Source organism: Pinus tabuliformis, chromosome 9 (assembly GCF_031772625.1).
Source record: "Pinus tabuliformis cultivar Carrire ecotype Pingquan chromosome 9, CPIR1, whole genome shotgun sequence".
Taxonomy (NCBI): Eukaryota; Viridiplantae; Streptophyta; class Pinopsida; order Pinales; family Pinaceae; genus Pinus; species Pinus tabuliformis.
This window is the reverse complement of record NC_142307.1, coordinates 767,522,000-767,549,011: the sequence shown is the minus strand read 5'-3', so window position 1 is coordinate 767,549,011 and position 27,012 is coordinate 767,522,000. Positions and strand designations below refer to the sequence as shown.

Sequence of the window (27,012 nt, the reverse complement as noted above, 5' to 3'; positions counted from 1 at the left end):
AGTCTTCCAGTTGTTTTTCCTGCGGGTCCTGGAGATGTTCTTCATCTGGAATTTTTGTAAACATGATGGAGATGTGGGCGTTAACGCCTGCATTATCCTCGGTGCTTGGCAAGGTGAAAACCACGGAACCGAAAGCCGGGAGCTCCGTTTTCCTTTCACAGGAACCCCCAACCTCCACATATTGTCGAATGGGAAGCGGGGTTGCTCTAGCTCTCCTGTGACAGTAGCAGCAGCAGCAGTGGTGGTGCTCATCTGCTGCAGGTGATCTTGAGGAGGACCCTCTAGATGGGCCTCTTCTGCATGGCTGTCGTTCGCGAAGTTTAGCCATTGTAAGTCTAAAGCTACCTCTGTATACTCGATGGTGAACCTGGTATTGGTAGCAGCAGCAGTTTCCTTCCAATTCACTCTCAGATGCCCAGCTTTCCCCTTGGCTACCTTCGCTTGAGAGCCAACAATTTCTTTTCCAGACTTGATGCTGCAAAGCATCAAATTGCCATCTCCTCCCAACCCAGCAACCAGAATGGCCACCAAGACAATTCTCCAGGCTGCAGGGGAATGAAACGGTGCTTGGCCGGAGCTTGCTATGCTTCCACGACCGCCAACTTTCCTCAGGCCAATATGCCTTGAACGAGCCATCAAACCTGTGATATTTTCCCCCAAATTCTCGTTGCAGGTGCACATTAATGCCGCCCTGCTCCTCCATCTACCCCGCCTCTTCTTCATTGAATGCATTATCAACTTGGGTGGCTTAAATGCCATACGACGGCCTCCATCGGGGAGCTAAAGGATTTACACGAGGCAGCCCATGCGCTGCATGTGGCGTGCCTGTACTTCTCGACTCGACACCCGCATCCGGGGAATGAATATGGTAATTTTGAGAATTATAGTAAGTTTAATTTAAGTAGTTTTAAACATTAAAGTAACAATGTTATATTGATTTGCATGCTCAAATATAGGAAAATAAAATGTTTAAAGACGATTAGGTGTAGGGTTAAGGCTAATCTTGATTGCAAAAATAATATCTACATTATGATTAAATAATACTAATATCCCTAAGGGCTAGCTCAATGGATTGAACAAACTTCCTAAGACATGCTACCGATAAGGAGGCCATATGGCATATGTTCAAATCCAAAGGAGTCTATTGGGGTTTTATTTTATGATTGGTACTTCATCTACCTCCCATCTAGATAATTCAAGGAAGAGTGGGGACCTTGTGAAGTTTTTCTTAAAAGCAAAGACAAATTGTAGGTGGTTGGGTCCATCATTAGAGTGATGATGACACATGTTGAAAGGGATTAGAGATTCCAAGGGAAAAATTGTGTCTCTAAGTGGGGATGAAGGGATAGCTAGGTTCAATCATGTGTTTGGGGTGGTGTCGAGTTTTTTTTTAATTTTTTTTAAGTGAAGTTGCATGATGATATTCATAGGATGAAGCGTATAAAAGGTGGCCCAAGTGTTCAAAGGCAGTTCTTTGTTGGAAAATATTGTTTTATGTAAGGGGTTATGGATATTGATGGGTCAATAGAGGAGGGGAACACTCACATGGAGATAGGTATGTTCTAAGTGAGTGGTGGATAAGAATCCTACTAGGAGGTGGCATTTCCAACATTCTTAAACTAGGCATTAATATTGATTAGCTGGTAAATGTGCAGGGTTTCTTTCATGATTGGTGTACTGCTTGAGCCAATGGGTTCATCATTTGAGACATGTTATTTGTCTAGCATTACATTGTTAAGTGAAATTAAATTCAAAGAAATGGTGGGAATGATCTTGATGAGTGGGGTAATGGGGGATTGTGTTGTTACGGATAATAGTGAAGCAATTTTTAGTGCATTTGATGTTGTGATAATGTATTTTATTGGTGTCTATTTTCTTGCAAGGTCTTCTAGGGTGCATATGTTGCTTATGGAAATTGCTAGGATTGATGAGATATCTACAAAATTTGTTAGGGTTGGAGGATACCTTGTAACTATTTTCATTTCCAAGTGGTCACATGATGTTGGTTATTAGGGTAGTTCCCTATGCTAGGTATTCGTATATTGTTGGAAGTATCAACATTTTTGGCATCACTCTAATCAACACTCAAGGACTTTCACTTTCAATCCTTTTACTTAACTAAATTAGAAAAATCAAATACTTTGATCAACATTCAAGGATTTACATGTTGAATTATTTCACTTAAATAAGTTAGAGAAGTGAAAATCTTTGAGAGAGTAAGATGTGATTCCAAAAGAAATAAATCAAAGGGTGTGCTACTACCTTTTAATTCCCATGTAGAATGAAGGACTCATTAACATTAACATAATGTAGACATAGTTTAAGCATTGAAATGTCTTCCTATCGTATGGAAATATTCCAAACACAGTTCATTGAATCAAATAAAATAGTCTAATGCAGTTGTAAAGTATATATATGCATTCCCATACTTAGGAATAATACCATTGAGAAGGTTGATGGGAAGGGTGAACTACTTGATATGTTGGCTTGATATACCATTCAAGTTAGTCGTTCAATATTGATAACATAACTAAAAAATGCTTCATTAAAATACAATTAAAACTTTAACACTCATTATTCTAAAAGCACTTAAAATACAATAATGATCATGTTAAAACTATTCAATGTCATTTCTCAATAAATTGCCTCTGGGGATAATACAACTCTAAGAGTATCGCTTATATTTGGAAGGGATAAAGCTACTTATGAATCCCATATAACTCAAGTATAGGTCATTGCAAATATACATCTATAACATTGGCATAAGTACTACAAGTTAGGGGGTTAAAAGGGAAAAAATGAATTTACACCCTTTGATAATATTTAGCATAGGTATGGTAATGTTACATCAATAACCAAGGAGAGAAGGATGATTTCCACTATAAAAGGATGGTCATGCCTAACATACTAAGAACATGAATGGCACATTTTAATTAAAAATAAATATGATTTTTAAGTTATCCGTGTCATCTTGGGAAGTGAGGATGTCCCCATGGTAAGAAAATTGGCATGAAGGAAAACTACAACCATTTAAGCATGATTCATTCTAAAACATTCAATTTATATCTTGCCATAAAGCCAAATGTTATCAATCACATGTGTGATCATCCAGGCAATCATCATAGAATACATCATATTAATTAATAATTGAACATGTTACTCTCATTACAAACTTCACATGTTTGAGCAGGGACTTAATACATTCTAGTGAGCGTAAATTGGTTGTATCAATTTATAAAATTCCAAATTCTATGAAAAAAATACTTGATACCATGCTTTATGAAAATTTTAGGCCATAAGTAGGTCATCCCACTACATGGAATGATATGATAAGGGTTATTTATTACTTAAATTCATGTTTTATTTAACTTCTAACAATTCATGTTACTCCTAGTCATAAAATATGGTGGTTCATTTTAAAACTAATATCATTGGTTAGGTGATGTGCTTGTTATTGGGGTTGCTTTGCTTACCATGATTAACTACAAAATGGTGTTTTGGGATAGATGTTGGGAATATGTTCAAAAATTTTGAAATTATAAATGTAAAAAAGAAGAGACAAAGAGGCAATTAGTTTGAAAGATAAGTGCTAAAGTGGGATAAAATTTTAGGAGCTAGAAGTGATCACTTATGAACTATAAAGTTGGAACCTGTATCTAGAAGAGGACACTATTACCTTTGATGATGTTAGGATTAACATAGTTTTGGTATTTTAAGGGGAAATGTTGATTGATTAGGTGGAACACGACAAAACGAGGAAGGAAATTGACCAAATTAGGCATTGCATGCCCAAAATCACTTCACATATTGGATTCTTATTAGTTCATATTGAGCTAGAGCATCAACGTGCCTAGTTTCCTAAAGTGGTTCCTGCAGCTAAGCATTGTTGCAAAATAATGATGATCCTTTGTAGCACCATAATTGTTATTAGTGACTAGTGCCATACATCTAATGTTCTAACTGTTCAATGCCATGATGGATTTTCCTAATGCCATTTTAATATTTGATCTTTTATACCACCTTAATAACAACATAGGGTGCAACATTAATTCCACATCACAACTTGGAGGCAACATGAAGAGGGAAACATGGGTGACCAAATTTGACCACGTCTTTCTAGGGTCTATGCTAGCGATATAATTTAACAAAATCAATGCATACCATGTTTGGCCCAGATTTAGCGAATAAGGTAGTGATCAACATTTTTCATTATGCATGACATTGACCATTAGGGATTGGATGCTTCAATGTACTAGATTTGCATACTAAAAACATGATATCTATTAAATTTCCCTTATCAAGCATTTTGTAATTGATGATTGATTAAGTGATTTGAAAATAACATGAAAAATTATACATCTAATTTGTAGGGATAGTTTCTTGTATGAATAGTGCCAATAACTTCAATATTTATTGATTTATCTCCTAATGCTTCCATGTAATACTAGTAATTGTTAATGGTATTACTTTATACATTGATAATACAGTGTAGGGACATGTATTTTTAGCATAACTAGTGGCTTAAAATCATATGATCCCTCATAGTGGACCATGATGCAATTGATAATATTTAGCATCCTTTTACTATAAACATCTTGATCAATCACATTCATTATGGTGGTTTTCGTCATGACCATCTCATTTACTTGTCATCATTTCTGCATTAATCATTTGAATCTTATTTTAGTGTACCAATAACAATTCATCGTGTGTCATTCCCGAATTGGAAGTAACTACTAAAATACAAAAGTAACTAAATATGATTGTAAATGATATCAAATTATACAAATAAGGATATTTCAATAACAACTTAGTGGTATCACTAGCACACCAACTTGATTGCACCAACCAATCCAAATCAATGAAAAAATAATTATCCAAAATATATGTGTTGATTATATATTTTAAGTGATAAAAGTTATAAAAGAGGAAAATCATGTATGCAAGAGAGAAGGGCTAACTCAATACCCATGTTAGAAATAAGGACCTTATTGCATAAGAGTGACTTTATAAGTCATTTAAATATAATACCATAAACATATAACTGAAATACACTTACAAGATTATGAAATTAGATAATAAAAAAATGGCTCATACATGTAATGTCTAATTCTTATTTTAAAGATTCCATGGTTAGATTAAAGATTCCATGGTTAGATTGACAATAATCCTTTGAAAAATGCACCCTAAAGATTGGAATTAGTAGATATCATGTGCACTACATCTTTATTTTATCATTACACATACTTTTTTTGTCCAATATTATTATGAAATTATGCTAATATGATTCCTTAGATCCGAAAGGGGATCAAATCTGGCACTAGGGCACCAATATTATGCAACACCCATAGAGGAATTTAAATCTCTGCCTATAGTAAAATTCTCATCACACAGGAAATATTTTTTGAAGAATTCATTCTAGAAACAAACTCAATCCTCATTAGTTCCATAAATATTGATTAAGGTAAAAATGTTATCCAATTTCATAGAAAAACCAACCAAACCTAAGCCTGAGGGGATACTCCATGAATTTTGAACCTTGATCTTCTAGGAATCCCACCCCAAGGCCAATCCACCTGATTTATCATGAGCATTTTGAGGAAGAAAATTCCAAGAGGGTAGAGTAGTTTCAAGCTATTTTTTAATGATTTTACCCTCCCCAATAGTTTCTTGGTGAAAAAGAACATTGGGTTTCTCCGCTTGAAACAATCTCCTAAGAGCAAGTTTTCTCAGTTTACTTGCCAATCCTCTGAAATTAAAAAAAAAATAAAAATCATTTGGGAACTCAATGGAGGGTATCAATGCTCTAAGAGCCGTGTTGATGGAATTTTGTATGCCCGTAGCCATGTCCTCATGGGTTTTAGATTTAGCCAGAGATATATGAGTTTTTCCCCCCTATGCTTTAAAAAATGGTTAACTGTATAGAACTATCCAAGGCCACCTTGGAGGCCATTAGACATAGAGAGGATAAGTATTGGCCATAAATTATAAAAGGATATCCACTTCATCCAAGGAATCAGAGCCCCTAGAAGAGATAGATGCTTTTGGGGATGGGAAACTAGACGATCAAGGTGGGATAGGACATGAGGCCTTCACAGGGGATAGGCAAGAAAACAACTTCGAAGAAACCACAGAATCCATACCAATAGTCGATAGAATTTATTATTTCCATAAATTAGAAAATGAGCTAACAAGTAAAGATATGGGGGAGGGAAAGTAGAATTACCATGGAACAAATCATCCTCCCCAAACTAGTTGATCATGACCAAATGCTTAGGAATTGTAGCTTTCGTCTGAGGTGACTTTGAAAATTCCATCAATGAACAAGACACTACAGAAATGCTCGGCACCATAGAATCAAACTGTACACATTATGCGGCCTAAATACCTGTGTGATCTTCCTATCCCTCCCCATTAGTCTTTTGTTTCTTGGTGGATTTTCCAACTATTATGGATCTATTAAAAGGAATACTACAATTGTTTACCAAGAGACCCTATTTATAGGACCTCCTATATCATAATGACATACCTTTGTAATGCAATATTTGTAACCTGACAAAGCCCTTCCCAATGTTCATGGTTTAATGTAGGTTCTTCTAAAGGTCCAAACTAGCCAAAAACTGAGCCATTGACATATCTTTCACCTCCTTACAGGAGTAACCCATCCCCAAAAATCACACTAAGTCTTGTCCCAGATTTGCAAAGCTTTGAGGGTTCCACGTATAGGGAAATAAACCAAGAAACCAAACCCAAACCGACACCACATCAAGTTGTTCCATGTTCGTGTCAAATAATGGGGTCCAAAATTTGAAAAGAACTGGAGGAGTCAATCCTGACACTTAAATTTTAATTAAATCCAGCCCTTTGCTAGAAGATAAATGTCTGGAGCTTCATTGATCAATGGGGAAACATTACGGCTTCTCTATTCAAAAATGGTTTCTAAACATAACTTCTGGATATTGGCTCTACCCACTAGAGCTTTCTCAATGAGATCCACTGCTTCTACCATCTCTACATCATTACCCAAGCATAAATTGTAAGGGGCCAAAGATTTATCACTTTTCAAGATCCTCTTCTTCTTCCTTTTTATAGGGGACCCCTTACCACCCGAATCTTATATCCTGGGGTTTATAGTTTCCTCTACATAAGCAATCAAACAGGGCCCACAATTTGGACCTAGCAATGTATCATCCAGAAACACTAAAACATGTGGAATAAATGCTTCAATAGAGGGAATCTTAGAGACTGATAAGGGAGTTTCGCAAAAGGTTGTTATTATCATTGATGTATCAACAAAATATGATGAGTGTAAATAAAATCCCAATACTGGAGAGATCATTGAAAAATACCCTGAAAGGCCCAATAAAGCCTCATTGGGTATAGGTGGGTCCAGGATAGTAAGATACCCCACATTAACAACTTGAGTAAAATAACTAGGACGGGGTACAAAATTTACCTGTGAGACCACTGGTGAAATCCTCGGGCATATGGAAATGGAGAGTTGGAAGTCTCCAAGGAATAGCCAATTCTCAGACTAAGAGAGCTCCACAGAAGAAAATAAACCCCTATCATCACCACCAAGGAAAGAGCCACAACCCTCCCCAAAAGAAACGGATGCTCTAGAAGAGATAAAAATAGGCCCCCTAAATGGGCTCATTGATTCATAGTTAACCATCTATAGATCCTCCATACTTCCACCACACTATGATTGCCAAATAAAGAAAACAATGCAATTGCCTCCAACAAGTACCCAGAAAATTAAAGTTGACCAAGGTGTGTGAACCATGGTTAAAAAAAATGTAAAATAAAACTTACCACCCCCAAGAAGAAGTCTGTCAGTCTAAGATAATAAAGCACCACATAGAGAACATGAATCACCCAACTCCACATCGGTGTTATCAAGTGTGGGTTTCCATGCCACCTACACAACAAACCCTAGTCGACGTCCATTAGGCTATCATCGATCAAACCCTCTCCCGCTCAATTTGCAGACTCTTCCATGGTGGATCATTATTTTCGACAGATAAAGTAATTGAAAGTAAATGTTCCTATATTTTTACTTTACACAAGAGAGATATAATTGATCTAATTCTTAATATGAAATCAATATGTGACATATAAAAGGTATTAATACTAAAATTCAATACGAACCTTAAATAAAATATTTCAATATGAACATTACGTAAAATATTTTAATATTTACTATATAGAGATAGCCAAATATTTCTTATTCTATTGATATGGGTTTTCTAGTTCCTTTCATAGTTAGCATGAAGTTAACACATAAAGACACATATATAAATACTTAGCTTAGATCCATCTCAACCTCAGATATATCAACTTCTAAAAGTGATCAATGTCTTGAGATGTAAACATTTATTCAAGTTTTACACTTTAAAAGAGGCTTACATGTCAAGAAATTTGATCTCCCTAGATAGTTATGGCATTAATATGGATCTCTGTTAGTATTCTAATAAGTTGTGCATGTACCTATGACAATTTATCCTACTTAATAACTTGCTATTTTTACATATTTCCATTGCAAGTAACATGTTGTGAGGGAGAAGCATTAATTTGCACCAACCCTCATTATATTTACTTGAAATTATAGTTGAAGTCAATGGTAATTCGAAAGGGGATGGATTTTAGATGCTAATTCTTTCTAAACCTTTGGAGAATAGACTTTGAGGCCACTGTAGAGAAAATTACTATAATTAAAAATAGTATCACATCTAATTTTAAAAGAAATTGTAGTGCAATTAAGAAAGAATGAATTATAAAAAATTAATAGAATATAGAAAGGTCATTAACTTCAACCTAAAATATCAAAAATGCATTTCTTATAGCTAGTTTAAAGAAGAAGATTAACAATGCCAAAATATGAGAACTCTATTTCGAAACAAAGCATTAAACAATTACTAAAATTCTAGGAATGAAGAATTTGTCATCTTTGTCATAATGTGAAGGTGGAAGATGAAAAACATTGTTTTTAAATATCTTACATATATCTATATTAAATTTTGATTTCAAAATATTTATATTACTATTTTTTATTAATTTCTTATTTTTAAAATAAACTTAAATTTAAATTTATAAATGATAATAATCATCATTATCAATATAAATATTTTTCATTTTAACTTTTAATCACTTAATATTAACACCATAATCTTAATAAGCTCCAAGGGTTAGCTCAATTAGTTGAGGTCCTATTGCTAAATCACCTCACCATTGGGAGGTCATAGGGTCAATTCTCCTTGATGCCCTCAGGGTCAAGCTCTAATTAGTTTGGCCAAGGTGATGTGATCCCTTCGAGTGGATCTACCAAGATTTTCCTTAGAAAACACCATAATATTAATAATTATATAATTTTTAATATTTTAAAGACACTTACCAATCTTCTTCACACATTGTGCTTCTTCTTCTTTTTCCACATCATTAAATTAAAGTTCATAGTTATTATTAATATTTTCAATCATATAACATTTGATTCGATATGTTTCAAGCAACATCATCATTGAGATGAACTTGAGAACCAACTTGGATTAGTAAGACTAGGGTTTACCCTAGCTACCACCATTAAAACATGCCTTCACTCAACTTATTTACTGATATGTTACATGTTGGAATCATTCATGTTAATTATCATTTTAGGACTATAAATCATATCTTGAATTAGGACATCAGTTAAATTGTTCGTTGAACGCTAGAATTGTCCATGCGAGCCATTGTTTTGAGGGTTTTTGGTGAAGCTAGCCATGATTGAACTTGAGTTATCAAATATGGGGACACTAATAGTCTGGAATTAGATACTTTTTGTTTCTTAATTCAATATTTGAATGCTACGATAGGAATCAAATTTATTAAAAAATATTTCTTTAAAAATTGGAAGTCATTCCTTAGCTAGATCTTTTATCTTTCAAACTAACAAGAAAATACTTCATATAGGTTGAATGTGCAATGATAAGAAAGTTTGCAGGTCTTTGGCTAAGTAAAGAAGCTATGGAAACTTGGGTAGTTAAGCAATGGTTCCTTAATATTGAAGGATATGTACCATTTTTTACTTATGGCTATGGTTATTTTCTTTTTCTTTTTCTTAATACAAAGGAGAAAAATTTAGTATTCTACTTCTACCGATTTTACACCAATGAGGTTTTTTTCCTTTGGCAAATCAACCAAATCCCATGTATCATTCTTTTCAATAGCTTCTATTTCTTCATCCATGACTTGCACCCAATTTTCATCTCTGATTGCTTATTCAAACAAAGAAGGTTGGAATGACAACAATGCAAAAATTGAAATAACATCCAAATCATCATAAATATCTTTCAGACGATTCATTTTTCTCTTACCATTGCTTGATTCATCACTTGATTGATTGTTAGGAGAATTTTCATTTGTTGTTATGTTTGAAGATCCATGTTGTTCATAATATCTTGGAGTCCTTGGTGTCTTCTCCTGTGATTCTTGTTGCTCCTTTTCTGCTACATCCTCTTCTTCCACCAATGGTACTTGTGCATCAACTATTTTATCTATACTCCCATTCCATGACTCTTGTTATTTGAACACAACATCTCTATTGATTATGGTCTTATTGGTGACAGGGTTATACACTTTAACCAGTAAATATGTATTTTTCACTTTTTTCATTCAATTTTCCTCTTAGCTCCTTAGTAACATGTGCATAAGCTACACATCCAAACACTCTAACATGAGATACGCTGCAAGACATACCTGTCCATAATTCTTTTGATACTTTGTTCATCACACTCTTTATAGGAGATATGTTTATCACATAAACAACACACGCTACTGCTTATGGCCAGTACTCATTAGATAAGTTTCTTCCTTTCAGCATTCTCCTTGCCATGTACATAATTTTCCTATTCTTTCTCTATACTACACCATTCTGTTGCAGTGTATATCTGGTTGTAAACTGTATTCTGATTCCATTTTGTTTGCAGTAATCATGGAATGTCTTCGAATCATATTCTCCACCGCGATATCACCTCAATACCTTGATCTTTCAATCACTTTGGTTCTCTGCTAAGGCTTTGAATTCTTTGAACTTTTCAAAAGTTCCAGACTTCTGCTTCAGATAGTAAACCTAAGTCTTTTTGCTATATTTTTCAATGAAAGTGAGGAAGTAGCAACTTTCACCAATTGACTGTGTCCTCATAAGTCCACACAAGTCTATATGAACCAACTTTAGTGGTTTCTTTGCTTTGTATGCAACTCCCTTTGGAAAACTTCCACGATGTTGCTTTCCCAAGATGCAACGCGCACAAGTACTAGAAGGTTCATTGATGGGAGGTAATCCTCTAGCCATATGTTTTTGTTGCAACAATCTTAAACTAGAGAAGTTCAAGTGTCCAAATCGAAAGTGCCATAACCAATAATCATTAGAACATGCAACTGTAAAAGAACTGGCATGTTCTTTGTAATTCATGATTGGAGGAAAGAGCCTTCTCCTCGTCCTCTGCACCTTTTCTATCAGTTTCTTGCTTGGGGGCTTGTCATATATAACACTCTTGTCCTTGAAAAATAACTTTGTGTCCCTTTTGCATCAATTGACCAACACTTATCAAATTATGTTTGAGACCAGGGAAATAATATACCTCTGAAATTATCTTTGACTCCCCCTGCTTGGTCATAAAGTTGACCACTCCTTTGCTATCTACATCCACAATTTTGTGAGTCCCCAACTTTACCTTTATCTTCACAGATTGATCCAAATTTGCAACCAAATTCTTGTTGCTTGTCATGTGGGTACTACAACCACTATCTAATAGCCACACATTATCAGAAGGTTCATGCATGGTATGGTAAGCTAGGATCATGGAGTCAGTATTCTATGTAGTTACATTATCTCTATTTTTTCCTTAATCAGCGATCTTCTTCCTGCAATCACGGGCATAGTGACCAAATTTATTGCAATAATAACACATCGTCTTGGATTTATCAAATCTTTGATTGTTGTTGAAGCTTTTGTTGTTGCTTCCAATTTCTCGTTCTTGCTCTTCTTTGCCATCTCTTTAAGCACCATGTCTTATGCCTCGACCTCTGCCTCTCAATCTATTCCTGCCTCGACCTCTGTCTCTTGAAATAGAAACATGACTTTTGCAAGTGGTTTCTAAAGTGGGATCTTTATTTCTAACTATCCTTGCCTCATGGGATAGAAGTGATCCTATCAACTCATCAATTGTTAGCGTTTCCAAATCATTAGCTTCTTCTATGGCTGGTGCTACAACGTCAAATTTGTTAGACAAAGATGTGAGGACCTTCTCAACAATCTTTTGATCTTCTATGTCACCACCATAAATTTTTCACTGGTTTACAAAAGTGAAAACTCGATTCATAAAGAATTGATATCATTTATTTCCTTTATCCACAAACTTGCAAAATCTTAGTATTCTGCGACTTAACAATATTGATTTTAATCATACTTTAGTCATATAAACTTATCTCAAATTTGTTTCCAGTAAACTTTTTCTTACTTCAAATATCCTCATAACCAGAAACTCCTTCCATGGAATATATATATATACACCGTTTGTCGTTGTATTATACATCTTTGGTTTGGTTTACTGAACGATGAAATCTGATATCAATATCAACCTGTCGCCATTGGTTATTCAAATTCAAAACCAAATCAATTAACGGCTTACCCAAGATTCAACGCAAAGAAATCATCTCTGCTAACCGACAGCCAATAAAAATAAAAATGGGTTGGGTACGTACAAATATAAGAGCCGTTAAAAGTAGGTGAAACTATCCAACGAAGACCATCTAAAATATCAACCCCCCACGGAAGTTTACAGAGACCACCATCTTCGCTTTAATAAATAATCCAGTCACTATGTATTGAATTTGCACCAAACAAGCAATGCTACCGGATAAATAGAATTTTGAAGACCAACTTTTGGTTTTATCAACCAAAAAAAACTATAAAAAACAAATTAAATACATATGTTCCGTAAATGGTTTATGGGAATGCTAACTGCGTATTCAGTCTGGCCAGAATTACTGAATGTCGAGGTTTATGAGAATGTTTTGTCTAAATTAAATTAAATTTCATGCTTATTAATCACGTTGTTTTTATGAAAATTAAAGTACATAGAAATTTATAATAATAAAAAAAGCAAAGAAAGAAGCAAAGTGATAACGCCGTTATGGGATGCAACACTGACTTAGGAATTTCAAGGTTGTCTCCAGATCAATTCAAATTAATTAGCGTGTAAAAGTAGAATTGAATAATTTTAGGTTGATAGTTTTAGTAGTTGGAAATATAGTTTGAAGTATAATTTAAATAATTTTAGGTTGATAGTCTAGTAGTTGGAAATATAGTTGGTCTTTTTCATTTGGATTCACATGGGTTTAATTCTAAATGAACTTGAATAATTTTAAAAGGGGTGGAAAGGGATAGTTACCACTCTCCAATTTAAAGAAGTAGGAAAAAAATACAAAGAAGTATCAAGTATATAAAAATATAAAAAATTATAAAGAAATACTAAGTATATAAAGGAGAAAGTAAAAAAATACAAGTACGTACCAATTATATAAAAAAATAAAAATTATAAAGAACCATTAAAAAAAGGGTAAAATTATATATATATATAATAAAATATTGAAGGAAAAGGGTATAAAGAAAGTTTGAGGCTTCAAATAAAAGGATAATTTAAATAAATACAATATATATATATATATATATATATATATATATATATATATATATATATATATATATATTAATTATAGTTAAACCATAAAAAAAAAACCAGCATTGTAATACTAGTTTTCAAGTTAAGGGGAAAGGTTTTTCAAATTGAGGAAGAGTAATATATTATTATTAAAATTAGAAGAACTCTAAGTTCATCTTGAGAAAGGAAAATTGGGTCTAATCTGGAAACGAAAGAAGGAAGATTCTCATAGACTTCATATAACTATGCCTTTGTGCTATTTATAATTAAAGGGTCAATTGCGGGAAAAAACTATGCCTCAGTGCTATTTAGACTTAAAGGGTTTATTGCAGGAAAAGATGTTACTATCACTATCTTGCCAGTTGTAGATAAAAATTATATAAAACCTAAAATCATAAACCAATTAGTGATTCTCGAGTCAAATATAATCGAAAAATCAGACTATTATAACAACAAAATATATGACATAACCAATTTACAATTAAATATTGGAGATTATACATATATACCAAAATTCTTAGTTCAAACCCTACAGAGTGATCAAGGTGATATTATTTTAGGTTCACCGTGGATGGGAACTCTGGGATCCTTCATCCTAAATACAAAAAATAAGTTTTTGACATTTTCATACAAAAAGAAAAAAATAACACTACAGGATGTTACATTGAAGCCAAATTCAGTAACACCAGAAGACATACAAGATATTTCAAAAGTAATTTTTCAAGAAGGTAAAAGAGTATTACAAAATATGCAATAAGAAATTAACAAAATCACTTCCAATCGAAATGAAGAAGTTTCTCGGCTTAAACACCATAGTGAAAAAAGTATTAACACAAATTAAAAAGCTTAAGAAAGACAAGAAGTCGTTGGAAAATAAGGTACAACAAATTATTGAGAAGGAAGCGTTGAATTCTTCAAATAAAGAAATTCAAGTTGAAGAAAATGGAATGATATCAATCCAGTGAATATCACAACTCGAGAAGAAGACATGTGAGTTAAAGAAAAAACACACTTAGATGTTGAGACGAAGGAAATTCCAAGTGAAGATTTTGTAACCAACTCGAAAGTAACTAAGAATCTTTCCACACACGTGATAAGGGAAAGACAAACCAAAAGAACTATTTATCTACGTTTGAATCACAAGAATATACATCTCAATTAATCTACGAATATGTACCACTCGGAACATAAACAACAAACTTATGTTCCGAAGAATACTGAAGTGTGTACAACTCAATCCAGTGATAATAGTTCATCACAAGTTTCCAGTAATCAAAAGATTCCACAAAAGAATAATTTAGGATGATCAGATCCTTCCTTCGTGCGACAATTTTATATATCTCTCCAAGGATCATATCAACTTGTATCGATGAAGATGATTTTCCCGAGATGAGAAGACATTTGTAGCATTAAAAAAAAAAGGATCAATCCCTTTCATCAACAAGCTTTGAGGACAAAGCTTTTTGAAGAGGAAGACAATGTTATTAATACAATTATGTAAAAGTAATAAATATAGATGATAAATAATAATCACAATCATATATAATTAAAATAATAATTAGTTAAACAAAGAGGCGTGTATAAGGAGACACGACCATTCATAAAGGGACACTTGCCTAGGGTATATAAGCAAGCCCATCACTCTCATTTGTAACATATTCTCCTTCATACATTTTAATATATATTCTTGTATCCTAAATGGAGTACTTAAAGAGCAACAACAAGAGGAAAACCAAGACAGATCTTCCACAAACCCGAGCTCCAAGAAGAAATCCTTTCTTCCAGACTTTGTTCTCCACTTCTTCTCTACCCTTATCTATGATATTTCAGACCAAAATCCATCCAAATGTCTGTCCAAATGAGCTTCATCTATCCTCTATTTATACAGTTCAGAGGAGTGCAAATATACATGTATATTGGGGCAATGTTGACTTGATTTGTAGGTTAACTTGGCATCTAGATGGGTTTAGGTCCCAAAATTTCCATTTAAATTTTTCTTTTTACTTTTCTTTTACAGTAGGGTCCAAAATATAACTTTGACTCTTTGACTCAAAAACCTAGAAGCATGAAGAACATGCTTATCTAGAAAAATAATAATAATTTTTCTTTTTCTTTTCTTTAGTTTTTTTACATAAAATACATGATGGTACAAATTACAAAGACCGAAACTAGTTACATTCTCCAACAACTTCACTTTTGCTTGTCAATTTTTCATGCTAACATGTTCTCTAACATTTCTTGTTCAATAACCCAAAATATGTCTTTATTTTGGGTATAGCCTTTATTAATTAAACTCCCTCCCTCACCCCCCAACCCCATTTCAATTTTTTTGGTCCTAAAAAACTTAATAACTTGAAGAAATCAAGCCTTGGATTTTGGGTTTAGTCCTTGACACTAGGTCACAATTATTCACTCTAGCTATTAACTCTTCTAGGCGGTAAATTATCTTATCCCTTTGATCTTTTTTTTTGGGATAAAACCCCAAAAAATAGGAATGGGAGCACTCTCAATTATCTTCTCCAGTTATGTTGAAGATTGTGTGTGATTATTGGATTAACTTGCTCCATCCTTTGCTAATGTGAGTGAAGAAAGGTATTCTATGAAACCATAATTTTGTAATTAGATCTCTACTACATAAGTGGAAACAAAACAACAATTGAGAAGACAAGAATCCAAAACATAATTTGAACACAACAATTTATGATTCAAGAAATCCCTTTTGAGGAGAAATTACCAAGGATATACTAATTGAGAGGATAAAGAGAAGGTTATATAGAGTTTTAAATATAGAAGTGTACAATGTGACTTGTACCATAATATCATTAACAAGATTACAAACTTTATGATGGTTTAGTTCTTGGTATAATAATGACCATCATTTGGTGCTTTTTATCTCTTTTCTTGGTCAACCTACATCTTTTTATGACAACAATCTTCCCCCTATTCCTCAAGGAATATATTGGTTGCAAGAAGACTAAGATTTAGAGTCTATTTGTAGCAAGGTACTATATTGTACTCTATTGTTGGTAGCAAGGCTTCCACATTCCTTCAATGTTTAATGAATCTTATTGTGACTATAAACTTGATTTCTTCCTCCACCTTTTCTTCCTCTTTTAATTGATTCATATATGTACAGTTGTTGATAGAGAGGACCTTGTGATATGTTTATTGAGGTTTGATATGGGGCTCAAGAAGAAAGACTTTATCCTCTTGTTGAGCCTTGATGGCTTGGTACTCAAAAGCATTGTGAGTAGGGGGAAGATAAAAAGTATAAAAGGAAATGATTCAAAAGGTGGCCATCCTCTTAGACAAGGTCTCTATTGTGTTATACCTATGCCATTGAGCATTTATACATCGATTGACAAATGGATGGAGAACTTAAACAAGGCATTCCTCATTTTCCATTTTGAAGTATTAAGATGATGAGTTGTCACCAATGGGGTCATTGGGACAATAAGGGAGTGGTTCTAGGGTATATTAGTGAATTTTAGAAGTCTATAAATTAGGTGACATATGTGGTTCTATGAGCCATAATAATCAAGGAAGTTGGTAAGTAGTGAAATCTAGACACAAATGCAAGGGTAGGAGGGTGGCTCTATTGAGAGTGTAACAAGTTGCAAAAATATCAATGAGGGAGGGATCTCATTGAGAGGTTATGGGAGTTAGGAGAGAATGCTTTGATACCAATCGATGTGAAGTGATTTACCAAGAAGATTAATAATACTTAAGAATGCACTTGAAATTACTAGATAAATATGGGGACAAGAGTCTTGGCTTTTTTTTTTTTGGATAATTGGATTAATTGTACACTATTTGTATACAAAGATTGTATTAAGATAATAATTATAGATTTATACAAAGGGTGAGAGACATGTTCATATTTGACCTAGTCCTCTCAGTAAGAATGAAATCCTATAAAAATAAATATCAAACATATGTACATTGGCCTCTATACAACAAAAAATTAATTTATATTAATTAATTTCCCTTTGTTGATGGATCTCAATGTACACTGGCCTCACTTTTTCCGTGGATAATTGGCCTAATTATACACTGCTAGTATACAAAGATTATATCAAGAGAAGAATTTATAGATTTGTAGAAAGGGTTAGAGGCATGGTAATATCTAACCTAGTCCTCTTAGTAAAAATAAAATCTTATAAAAATAAATATCAAACAAATCTAAATAAGTCTCTATATAACAAAAATATAATATTCATTTAATTATTTTTCCTTTTTTAATGGATCTAAGTGTACATTCCATCTAAGTGTTCTTCATGGGTTAGTCTCTCTTCTTAAACTATGTCCTCAAGTCTCTCTTCTTAGACTATGGCCTCATCTTGTGTTGCATGTTCTTTATGTGCTAACAAATTAATTAGCCTCCAAACTCACTCTAGGATATTCCTATCCTAGATAAGCTACCCTATGTTTCAGCTCGAACTCAACCATGGAAACCAAGGTTCATTCAAGGTAAATATATCTTCTATAATGTTACATAAAAAGGTAGGTAATGGATTTGAGCCTCTTACCTTATTTATTAGCATAGTTAAAACATTGAGCATTGAGGTCTTTCCCTATATATACACTATCACATAAGGTTCCCCAAAGGTAGGTAATGGATTTGAGCCTCTTACCTTATTTATTAGCATAGTTAAAACATTGGGCATTGAGGTCTTTCCCTATATATCCACTATCACATAAGGTTCCCCAATATCCCTAATCTTGTGAGTGACATCTCAAATTAATTAGCCTCCAAACTTACTCTAGGATATTCCTATCCTAGATAAACTACTCTATGTTCCACCTTGAACTCAACCATGAAAACTAAGGTTCATTCAAGGTAAATATATCTTCTATAATGTTACATAACAAGGTAGGTAATGGATTTGAGCCTCTTACCTTATTTATTAGAATAGTTAAAACATTGTGGATGGAGGTCCTTCCCTCTATATCCACTATCACATAAGATTCCCCAATAACCCTAATCTTGTGAGTGACATCTTAATGAGTGTGGGCTCAAACATCCAATAGCTCAAAACACTTAAAGGACTTGACTTGAATTAGGATAGGATTCAAGTTTCTTTCTCCAAGTTTCTTTCGCCTAAAGAATCGTGGTAGCAGTCTTAGTTTCATATTTTCCGTAAACTTTAGGCTATCACGTATGGTTACTCTTCGTTGTGTTTAGTTCCCATGATGAGAGGGAAAATACCCTCACAGATTTTGCTGGAAACCTTGATAAGCTAATCCATGTTACGTTGCTTTGGTGGTCTGCTTTGATAAAAGGTCCTACGTTCTTGACCTTGGGGTTGGAGAGACCCGAGGGGTATTTATGGTGATCCATTGTTTACCATGATGAGAGGGCCACAGGTCATAACTGCCAATTAAGACAATAAAACAATGCGTGGGCAAATGCAAAAGGGTGGGAGAATTTGTGCATGGCATTATTGCGTTTTCATGCGAATTACCTGGAATGCAACAAACCTAATGATCCTGTGTGAGGATCCATGGTGGGCATGCAGCTGTAAATATTAAATGGTTGACAAAACTCCATAGAGAATCGCAATGGCATTAATGCAGATAGCAAGTTCCAGCCATTACTTAAGGGTTGCTGCGCAAGTAACCATGAGAGTATCAACTCGTGAAGCCGTTTAGGAGAGTGTTATCTCTTGAAATACGTTTGTAAAGCCGTTCAGGAGAGGAATAGCTCTTAAGAGACGTTCAAGTCACGACAGGCGGGCAGAAGTAGAGAGGCAGTGGCGTGGCGTTGGTGAGTGTGGGGACTGCGTGGGGACTGGCATTCAATGCGTCAGTCTCAGGTTGGTTAGAACGAAGTTGGTGGCCGCACGAAGAAAATGTATGAAAATTACTCACAGTGAGTTGCCCGTTTCGTGAATCGCGTTTTGCTTCGAAGAAAACGACACACAGTTAAAATATTATAACGATTCAATGGATATTAAAAGCTTGAAATCGATTTAGACATGTTATTGCTTCTCACGCGGCCTCGCCCCCTCCTCTCTCTCTTTCTTGATTGTTGGTACGGGTGGTTACCAGCCGCCATTGCGTGTGAGCTTTATTAATTGTCTGAGTCAACGCCATGCATTCGTCCGTTGGGTTTTCTAATAAATATGGTGTGCAGGTTCACAGTGGGGGTCATGAACATTGGTGGCTAAAAATGGAAACGCAGAGCCAAAGGCAAAGGTTGAAGACTTATCGGCCCGTCAGCGTCATGAGTGAAGGCAGGGAGAACGAGTCCGTGGTCTCGGATTTGGAAGGGGCGCTGGTTTTTCACAAGGATGCGTTCTCGTATTTCATGTTGGTGGCCTTTGAGGCCTCTGGGTTGTTGCGTTTCGCTCTGTTGTTACTCACATGGCCCGTTTATGCGGCTTTTTATTATCTGATTTCTGAGAGTTTGGGGTGCAAGATTTTGATTTTCGTGGGACTTGCTGGTCTCAAGGTGTCCGAGATCGAATCCGTGGCCCGAGCTGTTCTTCCCAAGTTCTATCTCGACGATCTGGACGAGGAGACGTGGAGAGTTTTCTCGGGTTTTGGAAGAAAAGTGGTGGTCACTTCCAGTCCTCGGATCATGGTGGAGGCGTTTCTGAGAAGACATTTGGGGGCCCATGAGGTGATCGGGACGGAGATTGAAGTGAACAAGTTTGGCCGGGCGACCGGGTTCGTGAAGGTGCCCGCCGGTGTGCTCGTCGGGTCGCAGAAGCGAATTGCTGTGAAGGCGGCTTTTGGGGACGAGACGCCCACTGTGGGGATTGGACGGGAGAGAAGCGAGCGCTCTTTCATGGCTCTCTGCAAGGTTTGTCGTTCGGATTTCTTTTGCACGAACCAAGTAGCAGCACCTTTAGATTTGATAATCATGAAAGGCAGTCTCATAATTAAGTTTGGTTCCTGGTTTCTGGAGTTTTCGTGTTTGGAATTGATTTGCAAAAATCATAATTGTGTTTAAATCTCTGCAGATATTACCATTATGTTCAAGTTTCTAAGGAAGTCACTCATATGCCCCACCCATATGCCTTTAGACCAGTCATATAAAAGCAAGTCCATCACCAACTGCAGACGTACCATTATGTTCAAGTCTCTGGGGAAGTCACCCATATGCCCCACCCACATGCCTTTAGACCAGCGATATAAAAGCAAGTCCATCACCAATTCCGGTCTTTCTTTAGTGTAAGAAGAGACAAGTCCCATTCAGTCTTTCAAATAACTTAGGCCTTTCCTTAGTGTAGGTTAGTGTAGGAAGATAAAGTCTCATCACCAATTTAGGTCTTTCCTAGGGTAAAAAGATACAAGCAATATGAAAGCAAGTCCCATCAACAAGTCCATTTTTGGAATTTTGTTGTTTGGAAACAATATAAAATCAAGTCCCATCACCAACTCCTGCCTTGCCTAGTGTAAGAAGATAAAGTCCCATCACCAAATTCTGGCATTTCTTAATGTAGAAAGATACAAGCAATATGAAAACCAGTCCCATCACCAAATTCAACCTTTGAAATTTTAGTGTTTAAAATAAAATCTGAAATCTAATCCCACCTTTATTCTGAGAACCAAAATTACCGAAATTTATGCTAATCCTATCGACCTTCAAACACAAACTCGGAGCACCCACTTCCTTATTTTAATCCTATCAACTCTCAAATACAAACACAAAGCACCCACTTCACTTATTTCAGTTTTAAAGTTTTTTTTCAAAACTCATTCGACCTTCAAACGCAAACTCAGAGCACCCACTTCCCTTATTTTAATCCTATCAACTCTCAAATTCAAACCCAAAGCACCCACATCACTTATTTCAGTTTTAAAGTTCTTTTTTCAAAGCTCATTCCGCTGAATAGAAGGCTAATTAATGGCCATAGATGGGCAAAGACCACAATAGAAGCACTATTGTTTCTACGGTTTCCTTATATCAAACCATTCTGGTGTGTTTGACATGTGGGCTAAAGGGCACAGTTCGTTTCCAGTTATCTTGCACATTTCACTCTTTTTTCCGCAGTGGTGGCTTATATTTTCTTTTAAATCATCATATTTGTTCCTGTCAAAAGTAGTATTTCGTCGATATCAGCTTCCACTCTGCTACCGATGAATAGGAAATCTTTTATGCAGAATGCAATATTTTTTTGTGAGGGATTCTCAGTGGAAATGAAGAGTTTTCTCATAATTCCATTAGCATTCTGATTCTGCTCATAATCGGGCTTGTAATCTTATCCAAATCATCATGCTTGCGCTGGTATTAGACGTATGATTCCATCAAAATAACTTGCACTGATATTCTTATCATGAGATGAAATCCTGCAGAGGAATCACTGTTTTTCTTATAATTCCACTTCAATCATATTTTTGTTCACAATTCTGTGCATTTTTTTTGTCAGAAGAAAAAACCGCTATCATTTTATTATTGAAACAAAAAGAGAAAATCATCAGACTTTCATAATTGCATTTGCCTTTCTGGTGAAAGTACTATGCCATCAAAATAATCTGTACTGGTTTTAAAAAACAATGTTGAGATAAGATTTCTTCGAAATACAATATATTTTCGCAATGGATTTGGTATATGTTTTGCTCTTAGTACCATATTTGAAAGTGTTTCAAAGAGTTTTGAATTTATTGAATACCATTTAAAAAATCATAGTTTTTTTTTTCAATTAATTTCCACCATATTTGAAAAAGGTCTGGGAAACTTTAAGTATATTGACAAACTCAAATACTTGAAATGTGGACTTGTAGACTTTTTAAAAGTTTATCTTACCCCATACATATATATAATGTCTATGGTTTTAATTGAAAGAAATTATTTATGTACGTTTTTCCCACCCACATAAGCATCTCCACTTAAGTTTGAACACATACCATTTTCACTTATTTTTCTTTGCATTTTTCTCACTTGCCTTTTATGTATATTTTCCCATCTGTATAGACATCCCACTGAATTTTGAACACATATCATTTGCACTTTTTTATATTATTTTTTTTAAGCACTTTTCTCTTTAATCACTTATAGATAGTTTTTTATTCATTTATATTTCTGTGAAAGTCATATATTTACTTTATTTTATAGAAATATTTAATATCAAAATTTTTCTATATTTTATAAATTTATATTTCTAAAAAAAATAAAGTAATTTTCCATGAAATTTTTTCATATATATATATATATATATTTTTTTAATATATATGGTTTGAGTGGGTTTAATAGTTAAGAGTATGTGTTTCTCTTCAGAGATAAAGGTTCAAAACCAGAAAGAGGTAGAGTATGTATGCCTTAATAAACTACCAGAAAAGAAATCATACACCAATTTGATATCTAACTTGGTCATAACCTTAAAATCAAATTATATATATATATATATATATATATATATATATATATATATATATTTATATTAAATTTAATTTTTTACACAAAATATTTTTCCATCAAAATTTCATAATACTTAATACTTTTAATTTATTTATTTATTTATATAATTTTTTTTTAACTCCATTAAATTTCTTAATTAATTTATATTTTCTTTAAAATCATTTATAATTTAAATTCAAATTTTTCAAAATAATCAATATTATAAACTTTTAACTACTTCAAATTTTTTCAAATCAAGTTTTGATAATACTTCATTCTCTATACTTCATTCTCCTAGTTAAATTCAAACCCATGTTTTCACCAAAATTATTATCCTGTGTCTAATTCACTTGTAAATCTATCCAAAATATTTTATTTATAATTCTTTTTTATTTTTAAAATAACTCCTAACTACACACAAACTTAGCCTATATTTTCATCAAAAATTCTAGTATATATATATATATATATATCATGAATTCAGACAACAATTTGGTAACCATTTCCCACCCAAGCCTTTAAAAATAACTATGTTGAAATCCTGACAGTGATGTATATGTAGCATTGTTTACAGAAAATATATGCTTTGAATTTTAGGAAGAAAACAGAATTGAGTCAACTAACTTTTATCCAACAAAACCTAACCGGACGCCGTGTTTTCTTGTAAGCAGGAGCCCTACATGGCGCCAGTAACTCCGACAGCTAAAGAACCAGCGAGCCCTGCTGCAGATCCCTCGATTTCCAGACCTGTACCGGTGATTTTCCACGACGGCCGCCTGGTTCCGCGCCCGACGCCATTAGCAGCCCTTCTCATTCTCCTCTGGATTCCCTTCGGCGTCACACTGGCGGCGCTTCGACTCTCCCTGGGCATCCTCCTCCCGATATCAGTAATGCACCGCGCCACGGCTTTGTTCGGCGGCATGCTGATCGTGAAGAACAACCCGGTGGCGCGATTCAATCAGTCTCGACCCGGCGTCCTCTTCGTCTGCACACACAGAACGCTGCTCGACCCGGTGGTGCTCTCCACAATCCTTAAGAGAAAGGTGCCGGCCGTAACGTATTCCATCTCCCGCCTCTCGGAGATCCTGTCGCCCATCCCCACCGTGAGACTGAACCGCGACAGGGACCTGGACGCCGCCAACATAAGAAACCTGCTGGCGAAGGGCGACGTGGTCGTCTGCCCGGAAGGCACGACATGCAGGGAGCCGTTTCTGTTGAGATTCAGCTCCCTCTTCGCGGAGCTCTCCGATCAAATCGTGCCTGTCGCCATGAATTACCGCGCCACCCTTTTTCACGGGACCACGGCCAGAGGCTGGAAGGCCATGGACCCCATTTTTTTCTTCATGGATCCCAAGCCCGTGTACGAAGTCACTTTCCTGGACCAGCTCCCGCCCGAGCTCACCTGCTCGGGCGGGAAGACCCCCATCGAGGTTGCCAACCACGTTCAGAGAATTCTCGCCGAGACTCTTGGATTTCAATGTACCAACTTTACTCGCAAGGTTAAATACATGATGCTGGCTGGCAACGATGGAACCGTCTCAGCTGCCTCCAGTTCCGCCTCCTCTGAATCTCGATTGGCTCGATTATTTGGGTTTTTCAAAGCTCATATTTCACAGTAAGGATTGATTTTCAGGCATTTACAGTTACGGTTCCAGATTTTACTTCGAATCTGAACCCTTCATTCTGGACCATGCAGAATTTGTTAAAAGGATTATTCTTCGACTGCGTAGAATTTGTTAAGGGGGTTGTTCTTGGACTGTAGAATTTGTTACAGGGACTATTCTTTTTAGTGGAAAATTAAGTTTCTCAGTGTTTTACCACATCTGACTGCAGGATCAGTTCGTTTTTAATGTTGGTTTCGTTATTTTTAAGAAACACAATTGTATAGTTTGTCGGTATTTTGATTGCAAAATACAATACAAGGGAGTTTTCTGTGTAAATTCATAAACCAATCAGGAATTCCATGTCAGTTCTTTCATTTCGTCATCCATTTACCTTCCTCTGTTATTCTTCGATGTAAATTTTTTATAGAATTTGTTCGTCCCTTCAACGCTGATATATTGTTCAGTTTTCCATTTATCTTTCTCTGCTATTCTTCGATGTAAATATTTTATAGAATTTGTTATTCTTCGATGTAAATATTTTATAGAATTTGTTCCCCTTCAAGGCTGATATATTGTTTTAAAAAAAATAGTTGAAAAAGATGACCAAAGGAAGGTCAGCTACTTTTTACTTTTACCTTTTAAATATTAAAAAATCATTTGTTTTTAGAGTTGATATATAGTTTTTAATTGTTTTTTTTAAATAATAATAATAATAATTAGTTGATATTAAAAAATTAATTTTTTTATTATTTAATAAAATTTAACATTTTCAAATATTTGTTTAAAACTTTAATTAATTTTTATTTAATTTTATTACTTTTTATAATAGATTTAAGTGTAATTTTATTAAAATTTTATTGTTTTTCAAAATATATTTGTTTTTATAGGTGAGAAAACATATCATAATTCAGTTGTCAAATTAATAGTGACAATCATCTCTAGCTATAATCTCTAGCTGCAATCTCGTAATGCAGGTTGACTCATCACCATTATTCAAAGAAAACCACGCCACAACTGGTGGTCCATAACTGGGCAGGTTGGGGAGGCGCTTTCACTCCTGTGAAATGCCTTGCCAAACTGGGTAGGGCAGGCTGGGGATGGTCCATAACTGGGCAGGTTGGGGAGGCGCTTTCACTCCTGTGAAATGCCTTGCCAAACTGGGTAGGGCAGGCTGGGGAGGCGCTTTCACTCCTGTGAAATGCCTTGCCAAACTGAGTAGGCTTTCGCTCGTGCCAAAGCATTCGGGGCCTTGGTCGTTAACATGTTTTCTTACATCCCATAAAAACAAACTCTTAACAGAACAAAAATAGTTTTAAAACATTCTGCAATCTAATTACAACATATTTAAATACAATTTTATCAAAACTACATTATTTTTTAAAATATATTTAAATAAAATCACATAAAATAATTATTTATTAAAATCATAAATTAATAATATATATTAGTGTTATAAGCCTCAATGAATATAATCAAATCATTTATAATAATTGTAAACGAATATAAACCATTTAAAACATATTTAAGTGGAGTCTTGTCCAAAATTCATTATCTCTTAAAACATATTTAAATAAAATTATATAAAATAATTATTTAATAAATTAATAAAATGTGATATTATAAATTTTAATTAATAGAATCAAGTTATTTCTTATAATTATAAATGAATATAAGTCATTTACAATTATGGTTATGGTGAGTGAATATATATTCCTATAGAATAAATATGTAACTTATTTTCAAAAATATCACATTTATCTAGTTTTAATATATATGCTTAAATTATAATTTAAAATTAATTAAAGTTATATATATATATATAAAATTAAAAATTCACATCATTTAATAATTGAATATTAATAAATTCAAGGAGTATTATTTATAATGTATTTTCATGGATTATGGGTGAAGACACTGAAACATAATTTAATGGACAACCATGTATATTTCAATGTTCATATTTTAGAGTAACTTTGTATTTTTAAATATTGGAGTCTAACTATTTTAGTAGTTTATATAGTCATCACCAAAAAATTAAGAAATATAAGATATATGATGGTTAAAAGCATGTGTTTTCCTATTGGATCACCTTAAGTTCAATTCCAAAGGGATAGGTTATGTACAATTTTGTAAACTACGAATTCAAATTCATATATGAAAGAGGCTTTAAATTGTCCCTTAAACAAGGGTATTTCATACATCAATTTGGTGGTTACAATATTTGAATGAAATACTAAGAAGAGGACCATAGAAGATGAATGAACCTCTACACTATAATGATTTAAGGATGTGATAGATGATGGATTATATAATCACAATAATAAAACCATTGAATCCTAGTTCACTTTAATTATCCATATGT

General features: G+C 34.3%; 1 protein-coding gene across 1 annotated transcript; it reads left to right on the top strand.

Moving 5' to 3' along the window:
* Positions 1 to 19,837: 19,837 nt before the first annotated feature.
* LOC149150989 (glycerol-3-phosphate acyltransferase 5-like) lies at positions 19,838 to 25,212 on the top strand. The gene is made up of 2 exons (XM_089438893.1): positions 19,838 to 20,508; positions 23,718 to 25,212. Exons 1-2 carry the CDS (start codon positions 19,873 to 19,875, stop codon positions 24,663 to 24,665), a joined length of 1,584 nt encoding a protein of 527 aa, XP_089295019.1. The 5' UTR covers positions 19,838 to 19,872; the 3' UTR covers positions 24,666 to 25,212.
* The last annotated feature ends 1,800 nt before the right edge of the window (positions 25,213 to 27,012 follow it).